Source organism: Microcebus murinus, chromosome 17, assembly GCF_040939455.1.
Source record: "Microcebus murinus isolate Inina chromosome 17, M.murinus_Inina_mat1.0, whole genome shotgun sequence".
NCBI classification, from domain to species: domain Eukaryota; kingdom Metazoa; phylum Chordata; class Mammalia; order Primates; family Cheirogaleidae; genus Microcebus; species Microcebus murinus.
In genome coordinates, this window is record NC_134120.1 from 7,615,658 (window position 1) to 7,642,820 (window position 27,163).

The window sequence follows — 27,163 nt, forward strand, 5'->3', positions numbered from 1 at the left end:
CAAATTTGTACACCAAACAGATGGAAAACAAAATACTAAAGGCGAAACTAAAATCCTAATCAAATAAAATGTAGGCGGTCTTTGGGGTGGGGGAATTTTTTTTTTAAAGAAAACTACCAAAGCTCAACCCATTTGTGTACATCTGAGTTGCAGATTTCTGTTTAATGCATATACCAAGTTAATGACAGATGATATAGGTGAGAAGTTATGTCCAATATTTAAAACTGAAGTAAAACTAGTCCTTAAAAGAGACAAGTGAGAAAAATGTAGGAATTCCAGTAAAAAAAACCACACACACAAATAATACTGTCAAGTAATTCCTGGATGAATAAAATGCGAAAGCAAACATGCATATGAATAATTTCTCAAACGCATTGAGAACAGAAAAAAAATACATATTAAGACACAATTGAATATCACTTTAAAGCCACCAGATTTGGGAAGGTTAATGCATAACTGCAAGTGGAATGAGAATGTGAGAAGATAGACATCTTCATGTACCAGGTAGACATGTACAATGGAGCTGCCGTATTTAAGTATTTAAATATCTTTAACACAATGATCTCATTCCTTTTATATATACCCCAAAGTTTCTCACACTGGGTCACAAAGACACAGTACAAAAATTTTAGTTTTGGTCTTCTTCGAGGCAATGGAGAAGTTGCTAGCAATAAATTAATAGTTCTATTGCTAGGAAAATGTAAAACATAATGCAAACTATGGGATTTCATTAGCAGTTAGAAGAAAAACGGACACAGAGAAGTGCAAATACGTTGTAAAAGCCATAATGCAACATGAGTAAAAATAAGAAACTGAATAAGGGTTATAACACAATAGTACATACACGAATTAACAATGGAGTAAATGTACAATAAATCAACAGTACACATTTATAAGAGTCCTATGAATACAAAGATTCCCATCAAACTCATTGCAATAATTGTTTGAGGAGGAGGAACGATGAATGGGATTAAAGAACGGAAACAAAATAGATTAAGCAAATATTATGGAAACCAATGGTGACAGCATCCATAATAGAGTAATGTGATTAATATAACCTTTGCCATTGAGGCTGAATTCTACCACACTATAAAATGAAAGAGGAAGGAAGAAAGGGGGGGAGGGAGGAAGGAGGATTCAGTTCCTAAAGAGAAGTCAATTGAATTATGTGTGAAATTCTAGCAGGTAAAACACTATTAACAATTGCATGCCTATTACACTTAGGGATGCTCTGAATTAGTCTTTAGCTCAGCTGTCTATGGCCTGGTTTATGAAACCTCTTAACATAACTAATGGGCACAATCACGTTCCTTTAGTAAACGACACAGAGTGGAAATTGGAAAAGAGTATTGGAATGATCATTAATATATACCAATTCTAAAGAGTACAAAAAAGCTAAAAGAGACTGCAATTACTTTCCTAAGCTTGTGAGACCAGCTCTAAGTGTGATCTATGAGTTAACTGGCAATCACATTTAGCTAATGTTTACCATCAGCATCTAGGAATAATAATAAATAATTAACAAAATAAAATAAAATAAACCTATTAAAATAGGTTAATTTACACTTCTAAAGATTTAGTTAGAAATGTAATTAGCCTCAAATAATAGAAAACTCAATTATCAGTGATTGAAACGTGGGGTAGGCAAACTATGGCCTATGGACCCAATTTGGTCTGCCACTTGTTTTTGTAAATAAAGTTATGTAAGAACACAGCTTTGCCCATTTCTTTCCATGTTGTCTATGGCTGTTTCATGCACTACATGTGCAGAGTTGAGGAGGTGCAACTGAGACTTTATAATCTGTAAAACGTAGTTTTTTGTTTTGTTTTGTTTTCTGTCTGGCCCTTTACAGAAAAAATAGTTTGGTGAGGACTGATCTAAACAAACAGGACCTTATGTTTTCCACATCACTCTGAAGCAGGCAGTTATCGGTGTTGGTTCAGTAGTTTGGTGATGTTGGAGGCAGCAACTCTGGCCCATATGTCTGCCCTCATTGCATTTCTTGCAGGCTGGCCTCATGGTTACACGATGACTGCTGCAGTCCTGTCATCACACTTTCAATTTAGGAAAAAGGAATAAGAGGAATTGCTGGTCACATCAGAAAATATAAAACCCTATTTAATAGGTTCTAACAGACTTCAATTTATATCTTATTGCTAGAAACATACCTCCCTATTTGTAAAAAGTGTGAAAAAGTGACTATCCAGCTTTTTCAGTGTCTACAGCAGAGATGGGAAAGATATAAATGTGTTACAAATGACATGGAGTTCACAACTTATGGAATTAAATCCCATGACCGATGCCAAAGTTGTACCATGTTTCACTTCAAATATGATGCCCATATGTGTTCACCCTTTACAGGCCATGAAAGAAAGATGGCTTCATTACTTTTGTCAGCCTAAAATATTCCTTCCCACATGAAAGCTGAAGCTAAAATTTTAATGGTAGGTCACTAGAATTAGACCACAATGCAGAAGTTTAAAGAAACATCCCCTGTTTCCTTCAACAAATAGCCCCCAAAAATGTAAGCAAGCCCATATATATAATATATATATATACACACATATATTGTATATATGTATATATAATGTATATATTATACATATATATTATATATTTTCAAATAGCTAAAAGAGCAGATTTTGAATGTTCTCAATGTAAAGAAATGATAAATATTTAAGGTAATGGATATGCTGTTAATAATTTCCCTGATTTTATCATTATACATTGTATACATATTTTGAAATACCTCACTGTACCCCATAAACGTAGACAATTATTATGTGCCAATTACAAAAATAATAAAACCTAGGCATGCCTGGCTTCATCTTGGAGCCCTTCTAAACAAGGAGTTTTCTTCGGTTAGTCATTGAAGAGGAAGTCAGAGATTGAAGGCAAGGGAAGGATTCCAAGTCCCCTGCTGGCTTGGGCAGGGGGAGGATCATGGACTGTGAAAGCTTCTAGTTGTTGACAGCAGCTCCTTGTTGAAAGCTGGTAGGAAAACAGAACTCAGTCTTACAGCTGCAAAGAACTAAATCTTGCCAGCAACGTAAGGGGCTCAGAAGATTTTTCTCTCGAGCCACTGAGTGAGAACTCAGTCCACCTGCCACCTTGACATCAACCTTCTGCAACCCTAGACACGCAGAGCCAGGATTCTGAACTACAGAACTGTGAGCTCATTAAGGGGTATTCTTTGAGCCTTTGAGTTTGTGGTAACTTATTATGCAGCGATAGAAAATTAAAACTATATCCCAATTATGGTTAGTGTTTAAATTGCATAGAAGATTCAACTCTTGGGGATAATGATGAGATCGACCAGATCTGTTTGCTTGAGGATGGAGCTGGAATAAAATGTAGGAAAGTTGACTTCTTTCGTCTCATCTTCAGAGAAGCTAAACGTGCTTCAGGACTAGGAGATTACCATGATAGCCCCAAGCCTAGGAGTATATCTTGTAGGAGGACAATTTCCAGTGTATAAGACAAGCCTTTTATGGAAGAATAAAAACAATTAGAGAAGAATTCCAAGCTACTGAAAATCAAGTTGAATTTCAATTTTATGGTATGTTTGATATTTAAATAAGATTAACTTGATTCAAAGAAATAGAAAAGGAGAACTAGAGGGAAAGATTTGCATTTCTCTCTTTCTCTCTCTCCCTCTGTCTTCAAATAAATGGGGAAAAATCACCCTGTTGCCCTCAGTTTTGTACAGTAGGAATTCAACCATTCCTTCAGGAGGCCAAATTATTTGTGAAAATAATTTTAAGTAGAAAAATGAAACAGTTACTGTCAAAACAAGTAATTTTACTGAGTCTCAAAGCCCACAGTTTCCTAAATTAAGGACCTGCTCTTTAATCAATAAAATCAGTTTAGTGGTTGCTCTTGATCTGCAAACTAGGATTGTTCAACTATTATTTATTTTTAAAAGATGCTAGCTATTTATAGTGAGGCAGAAAATTTTATTCAAGAATAAATTTTCACCGAAATATTTTTCAAATCATAGGTTCTAAACGAATATGTATTCATTACTTGAGGTATAATATATAACTTTCCATTAATAGTAGAGAATAATTTATTCTGAGTGAACATTATGTAATAAACATTCCTCCTGTTGCATCTGTCAGATATTGCATAATTAAGCAAATTTTTTTTGATGGACAAAAAAGAGATTTTTAAAAACCAAAAATGCACTGATGATATTCTAAAGTAATTAAAGGCACTGGATCTAAATCTGTGATATCAATACAAAATGCCTCAGAAATAATGTCATAACAGAGTTGTGGTACTGAATATTCTTTCATACTATCTGACTTACAAAGTAAAACGACTTGTTTGAAATTATCATTCATAAATTATTCCTTGATTTCTTTCTTTTCTTTTCTTTTTTGTTTTAGAAATAGGTTCTCACTCTGTCACCCAGGCTGGAGCACAATGGCCTCATCATGGCTCACTGCAACCTCCAACTCCTGGGCCCACGTGATCCTCCTGTTGCAGCCTCCCAAGAATGTGGGACTATAGGCACACACCACCATGCCTGGCTAATTTTTCTACTTTTTTTGTAGAGATGGGGTCTCGCTCCTGCTCAGGCTGTTCTCAAACTCTGGCCTTAGGCAATCCCTCCACCTCGGCCTCCCAACGTGCTAGGATTACAGATATGAGCCACCACACCCAATTATTCCTTGATTTCAACGATGCAAAATCTGAGGCAGAAATGCCTTTGACAACAATAAGTGCTTTACATTTTCCATTATTTTATATGCAATTACCTTCTCACTTTGTGTGCTATAACATTATCTGCATCTTACAGATAGAAAAATGTACTGTTTAAATTATACCATGTTTTTGTTCTGATACAGTACCGTTATGGATGGTTGGCTTACAAAAGAAAAAAATGGGCAGATTTAAAAAGTAGCATAAAGACAGCAACTTTTCTAACATAAATCATACTGCTGTATACTCTAAATCAAGCCCAGATCAATCATATAGACATTTTTCTAAAAGTCTGCATCATATCTGCTCTAGAGAAATGAGTTAAACAGAAATCCCAGTGACTGAGTTATCTATTTTCCTTGACATCCTTAAGCCATATGGAATAACTTTATTGGTGATATCTAAGATTGTTTAAAATTTTAATTGACCTTGAAAGAAATATTACAAAGATAAAAATTAGCTTGGGAAGTCCCCTATTGTTTTGAGACCACAGGTTTGGACATCTCCTACACCCAAAAGTCTTAACACCTAGCGTCTCTTGCTAATCTCTCTTTAGAGTTGCTCTTTCACAACCAGCCCATCCCTATCAAAGACACTCTGTATAGGGGGTGCATCCTGTCTTGGGTATTTCTCCCTTCTTTTCATCCAGTGTAAAAACCAACTTTTCATATTCCATTTCTTTGAGTCTTCCCTGAGAAATATGTGACAATATGAGTAAAACAATCAATAAACGATTATGGATTAAGGTGTGACTGCCCCAGGAACCAATGTGTATGTGAATAGGTGCTTATCTTCAAGAAACTGAGACCTCTTCAAGATAAGAGATTGCAGGTGGATAAAAATATTAATGAATCAATGAATGAATGCATAAGATGCCTTACTCCAAATAAACCGTGTTCCTTGGAGAATTGATGTCAGGAGACATCAAGCCTTTGAATACCTTTCACATCCCATCAAGTATGTGTTCATGCCAGAACAGAGTCATTTCTTCATGGAATCAAAATGAGAGTGCTCCACATAACATTGTGCACATGTGCTATTTCTGCCTTTACCAACGATTTTGCTTCTAGTTTTAAGGGTATGCTATATTCATAGGTGGCTATTTTTCACAAGGATGCCTTTATCTTCTCCCCAACTCTCTCAGATGTTTGCTTTACATAAAAATAAATACTGCCAATACCAAACAGATAGAATGAAATGGTGTTTTCAGCGTCGGGTTATAGGGAATTTAGAAATGAGATTGGTCCCAATACAGGCATAACTTCTCTGGCATTATGTGGTTTCATCCCTGAAACTTCACATCATTCTGTCTTCATTCAGCCTTCTAAAGGGTTTTATTTATATTTTCCTCCCTATAGACGGAACTCATATTTATTTTATTAAAATTTCTATGAACTGCTTCTTTTTCATCTTCTTAGAAAATTAAGGAAAATTTATTAGCTGATTCTATGTAAATTGCTCTAGTTCAGTTTTCATTGAGGATAAATTTGTTTTGAATATCTGTTATGACAATTATATACAGCTACATTTTCAACTCTAATGCATTTTTAATAACTTCCTTCAGCAGCTAGTGATTTGAATTTCAAATTTCTTTCTACCAAGAAGTTAAAAAGAGTATATACCATTTTATAGCAGTTTCATATAAAAATTGATTTATGCAGCAAGATCTCCCTCACAGTAAACATATCAAATGTCTAAATGAGACCATTAATACTCACAAACTTATATGTATGTTCCAGACAGGGCATAACACTGAGTTAAAAGTTGGTAAAGAAATAATTGTGTCCTTAGCTTATTTTTCAGAAACCCCTCACTTATGGTGGAAACATTCCATTCATTTGACTATTTTAATTTATTGTTACTGAGAATGATAGCAGATTTTAGGACATATCAAAATAAATGATTAATTACTAGTATAAAGTATTTAAACATCACAAACAGGACAGTTTGAAAAATCCATACTGGTCAATTTCCTAAAGCCATCTTGTAAATGCAGATTGTTTTTTTTCCCAATTCTGGAGATCCAATATTTGGACTGGCCATTAATTGCCCACAAGAGAACAAAGGTTTCAAACATGCCAGCTTTTCTCATGAAAGGATTCATCCTTTGTTTACCTGACCGTCAGAGGCAACTATGAAAAATTTATAGCTCTGCCAATGTTCAGTTTTGAAGGAAAAAAAAAAGATTCATGAGTCTACAATGCTGGACATGCAACAAGCCATGATAGGTGATGAGTCAGTCCTTGATTTTACAAAAAGATATTTGAGGATAAAAATACGAAGAACATGGGTGATCTTTTTTTTTTTTTTTTTTTTTTTTGCATTGATGGCCAGTTGTCTAGGCCTTGGACAAGGCAACACCACCTGATCCCAGCGATGGCATTCCGGCACTGCCCACGGCCACCTGCCCTGCCCCAGGGAGGAGCAGCTCCAGGGAAAAGATGGACACACAGAGCCTCTGGCATTCTATCTTCTCCTTCTTCCCCTTTGCAAATGTCAACATTTTAAATAATTTTCTTTTTGGTAAATATAAACACATTCTCTCTTTAGAATTATTATATTATTTTCTTAGGAGTATATTTATAGTCTTGATAATTACTACAAACTTTATTTTATTTTATTTATTTATTTTTTTTGAGACAGAGTCTCACTTTTGTTGCCCTGGCTAGAGTGAGTGCTGTGGCGTCAGCGTAGCTCACAGCAACCTCAATCTCCTGGGCTCAAGCGATCCTCCTGCCTCAGCCTCCCAAGTAGCTGGGACTACAGGCATGCGCCACCATGCCCGGCTAATTTTTTGTATATATATTTTTAGTTGGTCAATTAATTTCTTTCTATTTTTAGTAGAGACGGGGTCTCGCTCAGGATGGTTTCGAACTCCCAACCTCGATCAATCCACCCGCCTCGGCCTCCGAGAGTGCTAGGATTACAGGCGTGAGCCACCGCGCCCAGCCTACAAACTTTATTTTATTTTAACATTTATTTTACTAGCAGTTATTCATTTAAATGGTACTCTTCACAATTTTCTCTCATTTCTTTAATTAGCTATTTTTCAGTCAAGTGTCAACTTTTTTGGCCTGTAACTCTCCATAAACTTAGAATTGAAATACCTGTGATGGCTGGGTCCAAACATCAGATAATACCTCTTTCTGGGGATTGTGCCTGTTATATTTATAAGTAAAAATAAACCCAGGTGCACTGGCTGGAGAGCTCCAGCTAGTATATGTCATTGCCCAGCTGGCAGGGTTCTGACCAGGAATCCACAGAACATATAATACACACAGCCCGCCAAAATTTTACTCACAAACTAAATGTCATGGACTTAACATTTTACAACCTAGCAATTCCTCATTAAGTCAGATTTAACATTATTGCCAAAATCATAATCATAATCAACACAAAAGTATCAGTAAGACTTTAGAATTCAAATAATTTTGCATATAGTTAGAACAGGAAGCATTGTGCTAGCTGCTTTATGATATTATATCTCAAATAATCTTTAGAAATATGTAATATGACAATTTTAAAATTTATCTATGCATGAGAAAACCAAACACCCATGAGCTAGTAAGTGACTGGGCAGGAAACTGAACTTGCATTCTCTGCCAGTAAATCTGTATTAATATATAGAGAGTATGTATTAATATATAGAGTATACTCTACCTCACAGAGAGTATAGAAATTCAAATTTTTTTTTCCATAATTTTTACTTCAAAATATGAAGGGGTACAAATGTTCTTGTTACATGGATGAATTGTATAAGGCTGAAGTTAGGGCTTTTAGTGCGCCCCCTCACCAGAGTAGAGTATATTATACCTGACAGGTAAGTTTTCATCCCTCACCCCCCTTCTTAGTTTCTAATGTCCTTTACACTACTTTATGAGCACGTATAACACATTGTTTAGCTCCCAACTTTAAGCTCTCTGATCCAGGTTCAAATATAATATAAATGATTGCTGATTATCTGTGTAACAGAATTAGCTAGCACATTACTATCAAATAATTTATTTTTAACAAAAGGAGAAATCAGGCCTGTATATCACATAAAATAAAACTCCACAAATTCACTACATGATCCAGGACAACTTACTCTTTATGACCAGTGAGAAATTGGAATCTTTACTGAGCTTATTCAGGCATTCTACCAACAGGCAAGACTATTCTATAATTCTGAGTTCTGATCATGAATCCTCTGTATTATCATAAAATATCTGTGTTTTGTTATCACCAAAGATGAATTTAGGCAGCATATTTTGCATCATTTTGGGATTGTGTTTTACATTCTTTTAATTCTAAGGAAATTGATATTCCATTCCCAGTATTTATGCTATATCTCTACACATCAGCATCTCTGATAATCATTTCCTTGTTAAGGAGCTGACTAAACAGCAAATGCCATACACATTAACAATATTATTAGCGCTGCTAAAGCCAGCCTCAAAATTTTTATTTCCTAAATATTGCCTAGAGCTTAAATCAAAGTAACAAATGGACAATTAACCTGAACAGAGGAAAAGTGCCTACTCAGCACCTTGAAAAATGATCTGGTCGAGTTATGAGTCATCTCATTTTGCAAAGTAGCAATAAAAATGAGTCTTTCATTTTGCAGAGGTACCACTGGCATTTATAACAGATGATTAAAATAAAGGAGAAAAATAACGTTTGCATTTTATCAGAACAGGAGCATTTTATCCTGGCCATGAATTTTTTACCTCTGCAGATTTCATCTATCAAAGAAATGTCCCCACAAGTTGTCAAGGGTCCAGTTAGTCCCCAGGGACTTCCAGGACTGTGACTTACCTTATGAAAGTTTCTGAAATAAGCTGCCTTTTCATCTGGAAATTTTTCTAATCTTCTGGGTCCCTTGCTAGAGGCCTTCTTAAAAACCAACCAGCATCGTCTGAAAATCTGAAAGCAAATAAAGGAATCCCATTATCCATCTTTTCACATGAGTTTACCAGCATCGGGAGGTTATCTATTCAATTAACCCATTGGGAATAAATTTTCTTAAATGTTCTTACTTTATAGAAAGTAACTTTGTTTTTCAGTGATAAGCATGTTCTTAAGGAAAATCACAGCAAATTTTGAAAATATAACATTTCATATGAAATCAATTTACATGTGAAAAAGATTGCTACGAGTTTTTCAATGGGCTGGTTTGAATAGTTTTTAATATAACTAAATCATCTGGATGTTGGTACCATATTAAATATGTATTCTCACCATCCTAGTGACAGACAGTTCTCCATTTACCATGCTTGTGCAATGGCAGGTTAGTTTTCTGTCTTTGAAAAAATAACACATTTAAAAATTAACTTCTTTTGTAGAATTTTAGTTTTTTTAAGATACTCATACACTGATTTAGGAAACTGCAACAACTATGTTTTTATAATGGGTACATCTGTTTACTCTTTTATACTTTTTTAGTAACTAGTATTTATTAAATACTTCTTTGTGCAATACATTTCAGAATTTATATACACATTTGATTCTCATATTGAAATGAGGTATGGAAGAAATACATATTATCTTCATTTGTAGATAAAGTTAGTGACAATGTCAGGATTTGAATGTCATATCTTTCTGACTCTTAAGCTTTGATTAAAAACAAAAAGCAGGATTACTAATTACAATAACACAAACCATCATTTCTAGACCTTGCCCCTATTTTATAGGACTAATTAGTGTCATACCGTTAGATTGTTTGTCACCTGATTCTTACCATAACACACTCCTGACAAAGATTTGTTTAAAGACAAGGTAATAAAATGAGTCTTTCTTTCCAGTAATTACAGAGGTCTATAATTGCCTATTGGCCACAACTTTTAAATTTGAAAATTTAGTGCATTTTTTCCTGGAGGATAATGTCTCTACAGCCATGAGGAAATTCATAGAAGGAAACTTCAGAAACTTAGATCACTATATTTCCCTTCTATGTCTTCATTTAAATTGCAAAGTTGTCATACTGTGTGTGTGTGTGATTTTTTTTTTTTTACAAATATAGGCCAGATAATGTAATTCATTTGAAGTGTGCATTGTTTATTATTCAAAAGAAGGCAGTCTTTCTTATATTAAAAGACACTCTTAGAACAATCACATAAAGATCTCTCATTATAAAAGCAGAATAACAATGCAATGACATACTTTGACTTTGCTCTTGCTGCTTTTCTTAGATCCTCTCTAATAGCCTTGAAAACATATAAAAAAAAACCTCTAAATTTCTGCACACATAAACGTGCCTCTTCATCTCTGTCTGGCATCAGATGCACCTTTCCTATCAAATGATTCCTAACGATGCACCTGGAAATTAAGAGCTAAATTACTCCTTCAGAGCTCTTGGTATTCTCCCTACATACTTGTGTTTAGCACATTGTGCTGTAGTTTTTTGTTTGTTTTCCCATCACTAATATCCCCAAAGGGAAACAATATTTCAAAAAATGATTAGGATAAGATATCAGTATATAGTTTAACTTTAATTAATTCTATATGGATTTATTTAGTGTTGCAGAATTCTGGTATTTAAATTTAAAAGAAGTATTTATATATTTTAAGAGGTAACAAATTAAGGAAATGCAAATGTATAAGAGTAAACAGTTTGGTATAGCAGCAATTTAATAAAGCTTTAGAACCAGACAGACTTGGGTTTATATGATGGCTATGTCGTTTACTAGCTTTTTGCCCTTAAATTAGCTTGGGGAAAATAATGCCTACATCAAAACGTTATCAGGGCAGTAAAAAGAGTTTAAGTATATAAAGCTCATGGCCCAGTGCATACAGGGGAGTCACTAACTAAACACAGGGTAGTTTAATGCAAAACAGATAAAATGCTCTTAGCAACAGACCTTGTTCAGCACATCCATAACCATTATGGATGTTTACATGTATTGTAAAAATTATTGCTTGCACCAATATATTTTTTAAGGTTTCAAATGATTCCCATAATTATTGGAATTATGCTATATAGAATATCAATAGACAAAACTGTCTAAATATTTCATTGAATACAAATATGAGTTCTTGCTAATTTCACAATGGTTTGGATATTGTTAAGCTAGATAGCTATTTATACTTACATTTACCATTACACAGCTGAAAAAAAAATACATCAAATTTACTCTCTTCCTGAAATTACTCTCTCCACAATATAGCATGAAGTAATTTTTGCACAGGATAAATCATTTCACTCAATATATTCACACCTTTGTATTAGCATTCAGAGTATTATATTGTAATGCCTAAAAACATAGTTTTAAGTCAGAACAATTTGATTTTCAGTGCAGGTTCTGCTATTCATTAAATGCCTCACCTCACAGAAGTTATTTTAACTTCTCTAAGGCTTAACTTGCTCATCTATAATTTAAGCCCAATATACATCAAGAAGTTTCTGTTTGAGGATTACAAAAGAAAGCCAGCAGAAAGCATCTAGCATGCGTGTTTGAAAAGTAGTTCACATACCTTCATCTGAAACTTCTGGGTTTTGGATACTTACTGCTATGGATTGAACTGTGTCCCACATGGAATTCATATATTCAAGCCTTAACTCCCAAGATGATAATCTTTGGAGATGGGGCTTCTTAGAGGTGATTCGGGTTAGATGGGGTCATGAGGGTTGGGACTTGATGATGCCCTTATAAGAAGAGACACTGGAGAGCCTGCTCTCTCTCTCTCTGTCCCTGCTTGCTCATAAGGAAGAGGTCATACGAGTACACAGTAGAAGGTAGCCGTCTGCAAGGCAGGAGGACAGCCCTCACTGGAACCCAACCATGCTGGCACCCCGGTCTCAAACCTGCAGCCTTCGTAACTGTGAAAAAATACATTTCTGTGGTTCAAGTGTATGATAGCCCGAGCTGACTAAGATACCTTTGGATTTTTTTCTTATTAGGAGTGAGGGTGGGACAGTGCTGGTGGTGGTAGTTGTAGTATTAATATTGTGACAGTAAAAAACAGTTACATGAATCCGAGTAGAAATATGAGACACTGGTAACAGATAAAAAAGAATATTCTTTGCAACGTGGGATGTATATAGACTACCAATATTTATCTCAGTTATTCATTAATGGATTTAGAATACTCTTACCTCAACTGAGACCTGAGCTAATGTGGTTGTTGTTCTACACAAGAATGCTTTTGCTGGACCCTTTGTCACTTTATTGCTCATAACTCGGAAACAATCATGATGTCAAATGAAGCTTAAAATATTCATGGAAACATGCAAACTCCCATACTGACTGCAATTCCCCATATCATGTTACCATAGTTATTTTCCACCAAAGAGCCAGTTGATCATGAGCCAGAAAGCATATGTTTCTATTTAAGCAGTCAGGAAATTTTTACAAAATGAACCTGATAATGAATAATAAAGAAAAAAATAGAGTTACCATTTTTGTAAGTATCTTATCTCTTTGTTATTACATTAACAGAGGCAAATAAGACTGGCTTTTAAAGACTTGATATAGTAGACTGTTTACCAAGTTAAGGTCCTTAAGTTATTATTTTTTAATCTTGGAATCTTGGAATATTCACTTTCCCCTAAGTCTGTCTCTTAGCAAGTGACATTCCTGCCTGCCCCATCATGATGTCACGGTGCTGTACCACTCTGTCCTGGTGGATTAAGTGGTTTCACCTTCTTATTCAAAGCCATTTCCTACACATGCCAGTTGTCTCACCAAACAGGCTCCTGGGTTTCCCTCAGATGCTCCTCATAGAAAATTCCATGTGGTTGCCAGGACTCCAGAAAACCCCAGAATCCTGAGCTGCTCCACACCCTCAGCATTCCACTGCACTAGCCAGCTAGCCAGCTTGCCATAACCAAATACCCTCTTACTCCCCTTCCATCTGATGAAAACCCGTTTGCCACAGAGCAATCTCTTTTCCTTATTGCTTTCTCCTTTCCAAGGTGATTTTACACAAAGGACATCCTTTCTCCACTTAAGACTTGCTATGAAGTAGATGGCAGATTTCTTGGCTTCAGTTCATGTCCATAATGACGTTATTTAGCTAGGATTCATTCACAAGCTTTAACTTAACCAAAAGTTAGATTTAATGGGCCTGTTCCATCACAAGCTGTCCACCTAATGAATCCTACACTTCAAATAGGATTTTGGTTAGAAACTTGGAAGAATTCTGATGATAGGAGTTGTCAAACCTGAGAGTCTGTTGCACTAAAGGAGTTCCTAGAAACTTTGTTTCTACAGACTGTGAAAAATATAAAGAAGAAAGTAACATATCTGGATAGTAGCATATTTATTTGTGTTCCCTTCTGAAAGCAAGATATTATATAAATGATATCTTGAGGTCTATGATTCAGTTATTAATTTATGACAGTGTATCAAGTGAAAATATCAAGACAACAGATAAATAAACAAATAAGCAAAGCCCACCCAGGAATAGTTATTTGCAGCCTTATGCTATGAATAATTTCAGTTACTTAGTCTTAGGTGTTTGTCCTCTGACAAAATGTATATGGTAGTACTGAAGGACACACTTGGTTTCTGTAAAAAGTAGCCAATGCATAAGATTCAATGCAATGCACTGATGAGTTTTAGTTGTAACTATCTTTTCAATATGGAATTGAGTCTTACTACCTTCCAGCACTGACTATAATTGCTGTCATACCCATACAATGCTAGAATCCCTCTCATTCATTCATTCCAACAGTACTTGAGAGTGCTAGATTCTGTGGATACAGGAGCAAAAAAAGAATGAAAAACGTAATAACAAAAAACAAGTTTCATCCCTTATGGAAAAAAAAAAGTTCCTGCCCCGTGAAAGTTCCGTTTCAGCGCTGTCAGATAAATGAGTGCATCTGTGAACTGCCTTTTGAACAGCGCTGTGTACTGTGGGGAGAATACAGCACCGTGATGAAGCAGGGCAGGCCAGGTGTGGTAAGGAAAGGCTCCCTCTCAAGGGGACTTTTAAGTGCCGCATTAGAGAAAGTGAGAGAATGAGTGATGCAGACATCTGAGGAGAGAGGGTTTCAGCCAGAGAGAATTACAAGCACAAATACCCTGATGTCGGAGCTTCTGAACTACTCCAAGAGCTGCAAGGGCCGGCGTGGAGGGCAGGGAGTCGAGCAGGGTGGAGTTCAGAGACGTAGGGAAGAGCCGGGTCAGGGAAGGATCTTAGCTTTGAGTCTCTGATGCCATTAAAAGCTCTGAGCAGTGACAGCACCTGATACAACTTAAATCTTAACAGAAAGAAGCTGATGTGATTACATTACTATCAAAGTAGACTTTAAGGCAAAATACGTTATTGGAGATACAGACGCTTTTGGAATGATCAGAGGTTAATCCAGCAGCATGTGTAAACTATTCTGAATTTGTAAACATTCATGAATGCAGCCTCAAAATTATAAGATAAAATTGACAAAAATTAGACATAGCTACGATAACACTTAAAAAATCTTGGTATGTACTAGAATGATCATACATCTATCTAAGAATATAGAGTGTCTGAGCAACAAAATTAATCAAATTGATTAAATAGCCCTATGCAGAACACAGCATCCAATGATTACACAATATAAATTATTTTCAACCTCACAAGGAACATGAGGTTATTGGGCTACAAATGAGAAAATCCAAAGCACTGAAATGAGACTGAAAAACAAGATAGAAAAACTTGCTATATGGAATACCAAGACTAATTACAAGGACTGAGTAATTAAGACACTGTAGAATCAGACAAAGACAGATAGATCAATAGAAGAGAACAGTCAATAAACACAACACATATGTGAATATTTGATTGATAACAACAGGAGCACTTCGAACTAACAGGGAATGACTTTCTAATAAATGGCTCTGGGATAATTGAATGAACACAGTGAAAACAAAATGACAATTGACTTCTTCACATGATACCTCCAAATAAGTTTCAGGTGAGTTCTTTTTTATTTTCTTGAATGTAAAAAGGAGCACATCTATTTGAACAAACTGCTCCCTAAATTATGTTGCTTTCCTCCCCCCAAAAGATGACACTTATATTTTTGGTCTTACGAATCAAGAGGATTCTTAACATGGATGTGAATGGTCCAAAAATTAAAGCTTTTAAAAATATATAGTGTGCTAATTAATATGTTAATGACCTCAAAGTAGGGAAAAATAGGGCATGAAACAAAACCATTTTTTTCCCTTTGAGACAGGGTCTCACTATATTGCTCAGGCTGGACTTGAACTCCTGGGATCAAAAGATCTCACCTCAGCCTCCCAAGCAACTGGGACTACAGGTGTAGCCACTGAAATTTGCTACAGAAACATAATTGTAGAGAAAATAAAAAGCTAACATAAGTAAGAATTTAATTTTTTTATATCAGGAAAGAAAACTCAGAGAATTAAAAATCAAGCCATTGATTAAAAGATATTTGCTACACAAATAACTGCCAAATGGTGCACATCCAGAATATGTAAAGAACTCCAAGAAATGCAAAAGAAGCAGACAGACAAGCCAGTTTTTCAAAAAAGGACAAGATACTTGAGTGGGCATATATTATAAAAAGGATCTGTACAAATGACCAACTACTAAGCTTATGAAAACTGCTCAATCTCATTGGCACTCGGGAAAATGTCACCACAGAAGGAGAAAAAAATAAAAATATTGACAACACCAAGTGTTGGCAACGATGTGAAACAACGGAAGCCTCAACACTCTGCCGGGGAGGGAGTGTACCGGATACCTTTGGAAGATACACACCCATCCAGAATCCAGAAATTCTACTAACAATTCACAAAGAATCTAGCGGTTTTACTCTTGGTTATGTACCTACTGTCAAGGTTTGTATATTGCATAAAAATGTTCATTATAGCATTATTCACAAGAGTCTTAAATGCGTAAGTTGTGATTTATGTATACAACTGGACACTAGCCAGCAATAAAAAAAAATATGAACTATGGCCACACACAACCACACAGACACGTCTCAAAAACACAATGTTGAATAAAAGAATTCAGGCACCAAAGAATGCATAATGTAAGGTTTATTTACACAAATTCCCCAAGTTGGCAACACGAAGCTATATTATTTAAGGCTGCATACTTAGGCGGTAAGTGCACAAGGAACAAGAGTGGCTTCCATCCTACTCAGCGCAGGGGTTCATTTAGTGGCTGGCAGTGGTATGAATGGGAAGGGGTATGTTGGGGTTTCTTTCTTTGCTGCTAACAATGTTCTCTTTCTTGAACTGGGTGGTATGTACACCGGTATTTGCTTTAAACTGTCTATTTAGAGTTTAATGTCATTTTCTCTGTGGTTTCTTTAATTGAAACATTTTTTTTAAAAAAAGTTAAAAACTAGCATGTGTTTACACCGATGTTATGAGACCCATTTCACTTTTCTCCTTAGTTTTGCCCCCTATTTCTAAGAAGAAAAGGTAGAGCAACAGCTAGAGACGGAGGAATTGATCTTGTACTTTGCAGGGAAGCAGACGGCAGTCTGTGCTGCGTGTGCTGGCGGAGGTGCTAGGACAAACCCTCACTTGGACTGAATACTGTAAGAAGCAGGCAGACGCCAAACAGCTTTTGGCGAAGAGTCAGGCATCCCAGAAGTACTGACATCTCATGTGCTCAAGTTTCTAAAAAAGTCCTGACAACTCGAGTTCATCCCTTAAAGAGTAAGCAAGCAATGACTGGACTTCGCTGGAGTCCGGCGTAAACAGGGAGGCGGTTGGTTGTTCTGAAGGGAAACAAGGTGGGATTCTAACTAGGGAAAGGTGTTAAATCAACACTTGCTGAGCAGTTAGTACAAGGGACACACGGTGCTGGAGGCTTCACACACAAGATCAGGTGACCCCGGAGACGACCCAGAAGGGTACCTGTGACGAATCCACTTAACTCAAGTAATCTGGCAAAGATCCCAAGCCAAGTGGTGCTCCCCAAACCCTAATGCATCTCTCTGGCTTCCAAGACTGTTTCTAGCCCATGTCTGAGGCCTGCCTTATTTCTGTATCATACCGTCTCTAATCTAAACTGCGACGTACCACAGGTGTAATTCAATATACAAGTAAACAATGGATGCACAGAAAGGGGGCCAAGGATTTACGTTTCATTATTCTCGTGGGAAATAATTAACTTATTTCCAACAATGATGCTTTAGAATATACTTATGCCAGCCACGAGTGCTATGGAATTCATTGCACCTGACTGTGTTCTCCATTCGATATTTTGTATCTTTCCTGGTAAAGTATTAATTGACTTAAGAGCAGGAATAGTAACTTTTTTCCCCTCTTGCAGCAACATAATGAACAGTTAGTTGTGCTGATATTTTAAAATCACAATTTTTTATTTATTTATTTTTTGAGACAGAGTCTCACTCCGTTGCCCAGGCTGCAGTGAATGCCGTGGCGTCAGCCTAGCTCACAGCAACCTCAAACTCCTGGGCTCAAGCGATCCTCCTGCCTCAGCCTCCCAAGTAGCTGGAACTACAGGCATGTGCCACCATGCCCGGCTAATTTTTTCTCTCTATATATATTATTTGGGCAATTAATTTCTTTCTATTTATAGTAGAGAAGGGGTCTCGCTCTTGCTCAGGCTGGTCTCGACCTCCTGACCTCAAGCAATCCGCCCGCCTCGGCCTCCCAGAGTGCTAGGATTACAGGCGTGAGCCACTGTGCCCAGCCTAAAATCACAATTTTTTAAATCTTAATTTTTATTTCCTCTTTGTTTTGAAATGATACTTAATACCAAAAAGCAAATTGAGGAATATTTAAAAATCACTTAAAATACCATAACTATTCAGAGAAAAATATTGCTCACATTTTGATGGACATCCTTCTAAAACGAGATCGATCTCTTTCTCTTTTTCTCTTTCTCTGCACATACACACACACACACACACACACTCTCACACTTTTCTATATGCGTGCAGGTTTTTAGAGATGTAACACTCTTGTAATCCATTTATTTAACAAATATCTCACGAGTATCTGCTATTTACCAGGTACATTTCCAGTTGCTTGGTGTTAAGCAGTGAACAAAGCAAAAATACCTAACATCCTTATCCTCATGGAGGTGACTTCTCAGTAAGGGACAAAGACAAAATACAAAACGATTGAATACAATTACAGAGTGTAATAAAGAGTATTAAAGAAAGTATGAAGAAAATTGACATAGAATGACTAGTGGACATTCTGGAGGAAGTAATAATCTTTTTCACAAAGCAAATGGTCTGAACTTCATGGCTTAACAATAAATAATGCATGTAAAATATCATGTCAATGGTAACATATAAATGCATTTATGTATTAAATATTCCTAAAAAGGTTGCTATGGAAAAGCATTTATAAATACAAAAAATGAAAAGTCTATCTTACATAGACACCAATTTTCTTTAGTATCTTTAACAAACTCTCATTTCATTAAGAAACCACTTGATGAGTTAAGATATAAATTGCATTTATGAAAATTGTCACCAAAATGTGTGGATGTAACTACTATGCCCAAATTAAGCCTTTAATTTTTCAAAATTAAATACTAGATCCAGAACTAGGAAAAACCTAGATAAACAGAGTACTGGATGACAACACTTAAAATACAAGTTTCATTATAAGAATTTATAGAGTGAGCATAGAATCTGTAACTTCCCACCCCGTGCATTTCCTCAATATCTGATTATGTCAGCATGGTAGTAAGAATGTTTAATTTTATAACTACTCAATTAATAAAATATTGCATGTCTAATTTTCAAGGGCCTCTCGTACAACTTCCTTTAAATATGGCAGCTCCTATAAGAAGTACTGTGACTACCATAATGACATTTCACATTATATAGCATTTTTCTCAAGATGTCTCATGCATTTTTGCAAGTAGCCAAATGCATCTAAGAAGCGAATCATTCATTAAAATTTAAATCAGGTTCAGAACTCCAAGTACCATCAACTCTCTCTGTATGTTGAAGAAGTCCTTAAGTAAACTGAAGCCTAAACAATTTAGGATTCTTAAATAAAATACTTAACGTCACAAATAAAATCAAATTTAAAAATTAGCCATATATGGCCAGAGATATGCCAGACCAGTTGAGTGACTGAGTATGTCAGGCTGACTTGTATTAAATGCCTAGATTTTTCAAGCTACGAATCTTCTCTAAACTTTAAGACCTGCAGCTGTCATTATAATGTCTATGGCTCTGTTGCTTCTGAATGCTCAGCCAAACTGAGAATGTACGCTGCTAGAATATATACATCTATTTATAGGTCTTCCTTTGTACACGCTTGAAAGTCAGGATATGGTTCACAGCCTGCTAAATTCTCTGAAATAAATGCAGTGGTTCTCTGATAAGTGTAAAGCCCCAAATGTTTTTTCTCCACCTATGAATGTATTAGAAATACTCAAGAATACAAACAACTGAAAAAGATGTGTCAAAGGTAAGTATAAAAAGGTGTCCCTGTTCACAGTAGCAAAGATATTGAATCAACGCAAGTGTCCATACACAGCAGGATACTCTTTGGTCATTAAAAAAAAAAAAAAAAAGAATGAAATCACGTCATTTGCAACAACATGGATGGAATTGGAGGTCATTATGTCAAGTGAAATAAGCCAGGAACAGAATGACAAATATCACATGTTCATATTCATTTGTGGGAGCTAAAATAATTTGATCTCATGGAGGTGCAGAGTAGAATGACAGATACCAGGGTCTAGGAAAGGAGTGTAGGGGAAGGGGTGGTAAAACAGAGGCTGGTACTGGGTATAAACCTACAAAGAGATGGAAGGAATATGCTGTAATATCTGATAGCAGAGTAGGGTGCCCATAGTCAACAACAATGATGCATCGTATATTTCTAAATACCTAGATGAGAGGGCTTGAAATGTTCCCAACCCACAGAAATGATAAATACTTCAGGCGATGGACACCCCAAATACCCTGAGTTGATCATTACACATTTGATGCATGAAACCAAACATCACAAATACCCCATAGATATGTATAAATATTATGTATCAATAAGAAAAGATGTCCCTGATATAAGGGGCACCATGCAGGCCACCGTGATAAAAAGGCAAAGAGCATACTGCTTGGGCTATGGAATGTAAATGTATGTTCATAAACACCTGCAAATCTACATATATTTGTTTTTATACCTAATAGCTTAATTTAGTAAAAAATAGGTAGTATCTCCCACCGTGTAAGAATCTATATAATTGGTTCAAGGGTTTTTTTTTAATTTAAGTATTTGTAAAATACTTTTGCTGGCCTTTTCTACTTGAGGTTATATAACCTGTGGCAGGAAAGAGCAGAGGTAGACGGGGAGAGGTTAAGAACGAGAGAGGCAGAGGCACACTCTCATGTTACCTGCACGTGGCCAGCCGTTTGCAGAGTAATATATACAGGCATATGTACTTACACCTTGATTTTTTAAACTTTTAGTTTACATATTTATATAAATGATACACATAAATACATATGCATCCATGGAAAAAATTTAAAACTTCTAAGTTTAATTTCTCTTTGGAACATAATTTCAGTTTATCTTTATGAGAGAAAGAACTCACCAATCTTGGAACTTAAGTTTCATCACTCACAACAGTGTAATGCAAAATGTGAATACTGCCATCCATTTACACTGAAAAAAAAATGCTTAAAGAGCAGTAGGTATATTTCAATTTTTCTTATTTCATGTGGTTAGAAAGAGCAAAGTAAATGTGTTTGTCTTTCCTGTTTCTATTATCTTGCTTTCTCTGTATATTAATAACCCATAACAACAACTGTAAAATTCATAAAGGGCAAAAGATGACTCTAAAATTCTAACTAGTGGTAATTTTTTTGTTGTTGTTGAGACAGAGTCTCACTCTGTTACCCAGGCTAGAGTGCCATGGCGTCAGCCTAGCTCACAGCAACCTCAAACCCCTGGGCTCAAGGGATCCTTCTGCCTCAGCCTCCTGAGTAGCTGGGACTACAGGCATGTGCCACCATGCCCAGCTAATTTTTTCTATATATTTTTAGTTGACCAATTAATTTCTTTCTATTTTTAGTAGAGACGGGGTCTCGCTCTTGCTCAGGCTGGTTTCGAACTCCTGACCTTGAGCGATCCGCCCACCTCGGCCTCCCAGAGTGCTACTAGTGGTAATGTTTGAGGAGGCCAAGAGTTTTTTTTTTGTATTTCACCTGAATAAATATAGTTCTTTCTGCTGCATTTGTCTACCAGGTCATCAATGAAATACTGGGAGAAAAATACACACAGAGTTTAAATTCACAGCCAGAAATGAAATGCTTCCCAGCAGCAGCAAGGTTCAGGTCAAGAGTGTGAAATTGTCAACATTATCATGAGAATGAAAAGTAGCTCTAGGAAAGGAAGGAAGCAGAAGGAAAATTCTAGAACAATCATGACACTGGAAGGATACTTAAAATGACACCCTTTGGCCAGCACGGTGGCTCATGCCTGTAATCTTAGCACTATGGGAGGCCAAGGCGGGCGGATTGCTCGAGGTCAGGAGTTCAAAATCAGCCTGAGCAAGAGCGAGACCCCGTCTCTACTAAAAATAGAAAGAAATTAATTGGCCAAATAATATATATATATATATATATATAGAAAACAAATTAGCCCGGCATGGTGGCGCATGCCTGTAGTCCCAGCTACTTGGGAGGCTGAGGCAGGAGGATTGCTTGAGCCCAGGAGTTTGAGGTTGCTGTGAGCTAGGCTGACGCCACGGAACTCATTCTAGCCTGGGCAACAAAGCGAGACTCTGTCTCAAAAAAAAATGATACCCTTCAATCTCCCTGCTTTTAGAGAGCTCAAAACTGAAATGATGCGGAACAAAAAAATCCTTTCTCTTTGCTCAAGATCTCCAGGAAAGATCCATGTTTTCTGATGTCATGTTCTGCATCTTAATTTTTCCAAAATCAGGGGTTTTTTTTGACATTATACAAACTTATGCTTTTTGAAATTTATGTTGTTTTATTTTTTCATCAGTCAGGTGCAGAGGTGGATCTCAGTATTAAGTGAAGAGTATGTTCCCGTGTTCAACCTGTTTGTTTTTATTTTATACATGCAGTTAGTATAAGCTTTGATCATGCCCAGACTCAATTCCTACAGATTCTGATTCTACAGTTTGAAGCTGTGGCCTCAACGTCACTATATATTCTTTAAAAATTTCTTAATGCTTTTGCGAGGCACCCCTTGCTAACTATGGAATTTCTGAAATTACTAACACATTCCTTTTCTTTAATCTTTGTTGAAGGTTTTGTTCTTGTGGCTCTCTTCCTTTCAATTACTACTATTTCACTCTTTACTCCACTCGATCCTCTTTTTAGCTTCTTCCTTTTAAATTTGGTCATTTCTCATTATCCCTTATTTCCTGTGTACAGCTTCTGTCTTGAAAAACGTATTAAAGCACTGCAAATGCATGCATAATACAACATTGATATCTGCAGCACCAAGTTTCAAGTTTCAACTGACATCTTGACCAGTAAGTAAAAGTCAAATGGCCAAATCAAAGTTCAAAATATTTTCTCTTCAGTTTGCTTTTCCTCCTGATTTTCATATTTACTCTCATTTGTTTTGTTTTATTTTTCTTTTTTTGAGACAGAGTCTCACTCTGTTGCCCAGGCTAGAGTGCCATGGTGTCAGCCTAGCTCACAGCAACCTCAAACTCCTGGGCTCAACTGATCCTCCTGCCTCAGCCTCCCGAGTAGCTGGGACTACAGGCCTCCACCACTATGCCTGGCTAATTTATTCTGTTTTTAGTGGAGATGGGGTCTCTTTTTGCTCAGGCTGGTCTTGAACTTCTGAGTTCAAGCAATCCTCCCATCTTGGCCTCCCAGAGGGCGAGGATTACAGGTGTGAGCCATTTGTTAACCATATTTTTTAGTGACACAAACTTCAAATCTAGGTGTCACTTTTGACTTCTTCCTATCCTTTGCCTAAACCATCTCAAAATCTATGGGCAAACCCAAAAGGGAGAAGCTCCTATGATATAGTGAGAATGGCTTAAATTGAATAACAACAACAACAACAAAAATTCTAGGAAGGAAATGAAGAATAAAAACAAAAATGGTAGGAAACCTTAAAAATCAGAGATTTTTCACTTGATTCAGCAGAAAATGAAAGTCAATGATCAGTTTTATGAAGTGAGAGATATCACAGAAATAACATTTAAAGAATCTTAGAGCAGGAGAAGGATTAACAATGACTTTGGAGTAAAAAAAAAAAAAAAAAACTCACTTGGCAATTAGTACATTAACACCGGATAAAGGATTGCAACTCATCCAGTATTAAAGACAATGGAAATAGAGAAGATGAGTCCAAGATGAAAAACATTAAGAGAAACATTTAGAAGTTCACAATAACCTCATCATGAACAAAAGAGAGAGAAGAGTTAAATATATATCTAAGTATGTTCCTACCCATCATCATTTATTCAATAATTTATAATATAGATTTTCTAAATGCTAAGATAATGTTTTGGCTATCTTTATATGACAATGGTTTTTCAAGAACTTCCCAAATAACTGGAAAATATTTTTGAGGATATTCATGTTAATCCTCCTTTCTCTAAATTGAAATTTATTAATTTTAACACTTTTTAAAAGAGCCCTGGGTTTTTTTTTTGATGTGTTTGTCAAATTCTTAACTAGTGATTATAAAAAAATACACTAATATATTTCATGATATTATGTTTTCTGCTGTCAGGTTATTGGTTTATCAACCCCCCTGTTTATTAGTTGATTCTACATCCAAGATGGAGAGTAATGATTTCTATATAACTAAGAAGTTCTAAGAAATCACTTAGCTATCTTTTTTTTTTCATTTTTTATTTCAGCATATTATGGGGGTACAAATGTTTAGGTTACGTATATTGTCCTTGACCCACCCAAGTCAGAGCTTCAAGCATGTCCATTCCCCAGATGGTGCACACCATGCACATTAAGTTTGAATATACCCCTCCCCTCCTCCCCCCCTCATCTGCCCGACATCCGATGAAAGTTATTACTATACATACACTTAAGTGTTGATCAGTTAATAACAATTTGATGGTGAGTACATGTGGGCTTGTTTTTCCATTCTTGTGATACTTCACTTAGTAAAATGGGTTCCAGCTCTATCCAGGATAATAAAACAAGTGCTAGATCACCATTGTTTTTTATAGCTGAGTAGAACTCCACAGTGTGTGTGTGTATACCACATTTTATTAATCCACTCATTCAAGACCTTTCACTTTTTAATAATTTTGCCAATTATTTCCTTTATGGCTAAATTTATGACTTCTAACTGCTTATTAATAGGAATGCTTATTACATTTATGTGGTTACTGAGATTTCTGAACTCTTCACCATCTCATTTTTTGTGTTTCTCTTTCGCCATTTAATGCTTTGCTTCTTTCCTACTTTGTGACAGAATAATAACATTTCTTAGATTGCCTCTCCCTTTTCTCTCACAGCCTTTGAAATGTTTTCCTTCCCACTCCATAAAAATAACCATTTAGTGGACAAATATATTTAATCACCTGCACACGTGACTCTCACCTTTTCTTTTCATTTGCACTACGATATCTAATAGAATCTCACTTTAGGAAATAATGACCTAGTAATCTCCTAGCTGGTCTTCTGCCTTCACGTTTGTTTGACTCTGAACCAGTTTATAAACGATTGCCATGTTAAATGTCCCAACGCACAGATGTGGTCATGTATCTCTTTGGAACAAAAACCAAAAACAAACAAACCCAAACAACAACAAACCTTTCAATGTGGAAAATATCATAATAAAGACGAATAATACAATGTTGCAAGAGCACCTGAGTAATCAGAACAGAAGAGAATGGAAAATCTAGAAAGAGCGTATGATGATAAAGGTGGCATCTCAAATCAATGCAGAAAGAATGAACATTTTTCATTTGGAAAAAAATCAAAATCACATATATGTGATTTCAAACCATCATTCCCACAGTCTAGAATTAACACCATAGATACAGCTGCCGCCATAACAATGTTACCTGAATACATTACACATTGTAGGATTGTTGATAATAGCCAAATATTAGAAATAACACCAATGCCCATTAAAGATGAGACTGTTAAACTATGGCGTAGCCACACAATGGAACAAGAATGCTTTCTATATACTGTTATGAAAATATCTCCAAGACAATTTTATGTGTGAAAAAAAATCAAGGTGTTTTTATATGCCTTTTGTGTGAGAAAGAAAACAAAATAAAAATTTATAGCCGTCTTTTCCTTTTATCTTCATAAAGATACTCTAGAACTATACAAAATGAGCTTTAAAAATCAATCCCCACCACTGGATTAAGGGGTAGGGTTTACCCAAGATGAAGGTAAGAGAGAAACTTTTCAATTTACAAGTGATGTGCCCGTGACTTGCCCATCCACAAGAATTATTAAAATATGATGAATGGCAGATGAAGTGCTTGACATAGGTATTCACGCTGTTTTTTCTTCAAAAAAAAATAAATTATATGGCAGTCAGGAAGTCTCTGTGATCACATTTGTCGTGTAGAATGGTTAACTTTGGCAATGTAGTGTAGACTCGTTTGACAAGAAAAAGCCTAAGGTAGGGAAATCCCTGTGTCAACTTCCCTTCTAATAACACCTGACAGGCATTAAACAATTTTTTTTTTTTATGTCAAGCATTTTCTCACTCAGTCCACACACCAATACTGTGCGGTAGCTACTCCTATTATTTCCATGTCAAAAAAAAAAAGACTGAGAGAAAAGAAACTGAGAGCAACACAGCATTTTACATGGGGGGTGTGGAGGGAAAGGGGGTAGAGGAAGGAGGTAGGAAGGGGAGGTTGGCGTCTACAGGGAGATGGGGAGAGAGGACTCTGAGGAAGACAGAGAGGTGGCCAGAAATAACGAGGGAGTGATGTATCCAGGTGATTAAGGAAGTAGGAATATAAAGATTGGTATAGAAAAAGAAAAATGGTTCATCTAAGCCACCCAAACATTTTAAATATTCTTTTTTGGAGAAAATAAATGCAATGGGCAACATGCTTTGTGAAAAGGGACCCTAAAAACCAGACCCCAGGTGGTCTCTGTTGCAATACTCTAACTACTGCAGGACTTGCTATAACTCTTATCTTTCCCCTCGCTCTTTTCATATTTATCTTTCATGTGAGTTCTCATATTTCAAAATACGTCAAAATAACATTTCTGTTTTCAAAATGCAGTTGTCCTGACCAAGAAGATACATGAGAAAAGAGCTTATTTACCTTAGATTTCAATAAAATAATGATAGCCCTGTAACTTTACAATATTTTTCACATGTCACAATCATAAAACATCAAATTGAACATGACAGTTTTATTTGAAATCCCTGCTTAGATACAAGTCCTCTTTAAAAAATCCTTCAATCATTCCCCTAGAAAAAAATAGCAATACTGAAAGCTTTCTAAGGGGCTTATTGTTACTGGAAGTCATATCTCTGATACATTTTGGACATGCTGGACTCTAATGTCAATATACTTTTAAGACGTAGTGTTATAAAAGTCTTATAAAAGCAGAGAGAATGTCCT

The 27,163-nt window shown here is 36.0% G+C and overlaps 1 protein-coding gene across 2 annotated transcripts in view; it reads right to left on the bottom strand.

Annotated features, from left to right (window-relative positions):
* The window catches only part of DOK6 (docking protein 6), a 331,604-nt gene that overhangs the window by 225,092 nt on the left and 79,349 nt on the right, over positions 1 to 27,163 (bottom strand). For both annotated transcript variants that reach the window (XM_012779988.3, XM_075993804.1), the window contains exon 2: positions 9,506 to 9,613. In XM_012779988.3, coding sequence (XP_012635442.2) covers positions 9,506 to 9,613 — 108 coding nt within the window. The remainder of the gene's footprint in view (positions 1 to 9,505; positions 9,614 to 27,163) is intronic.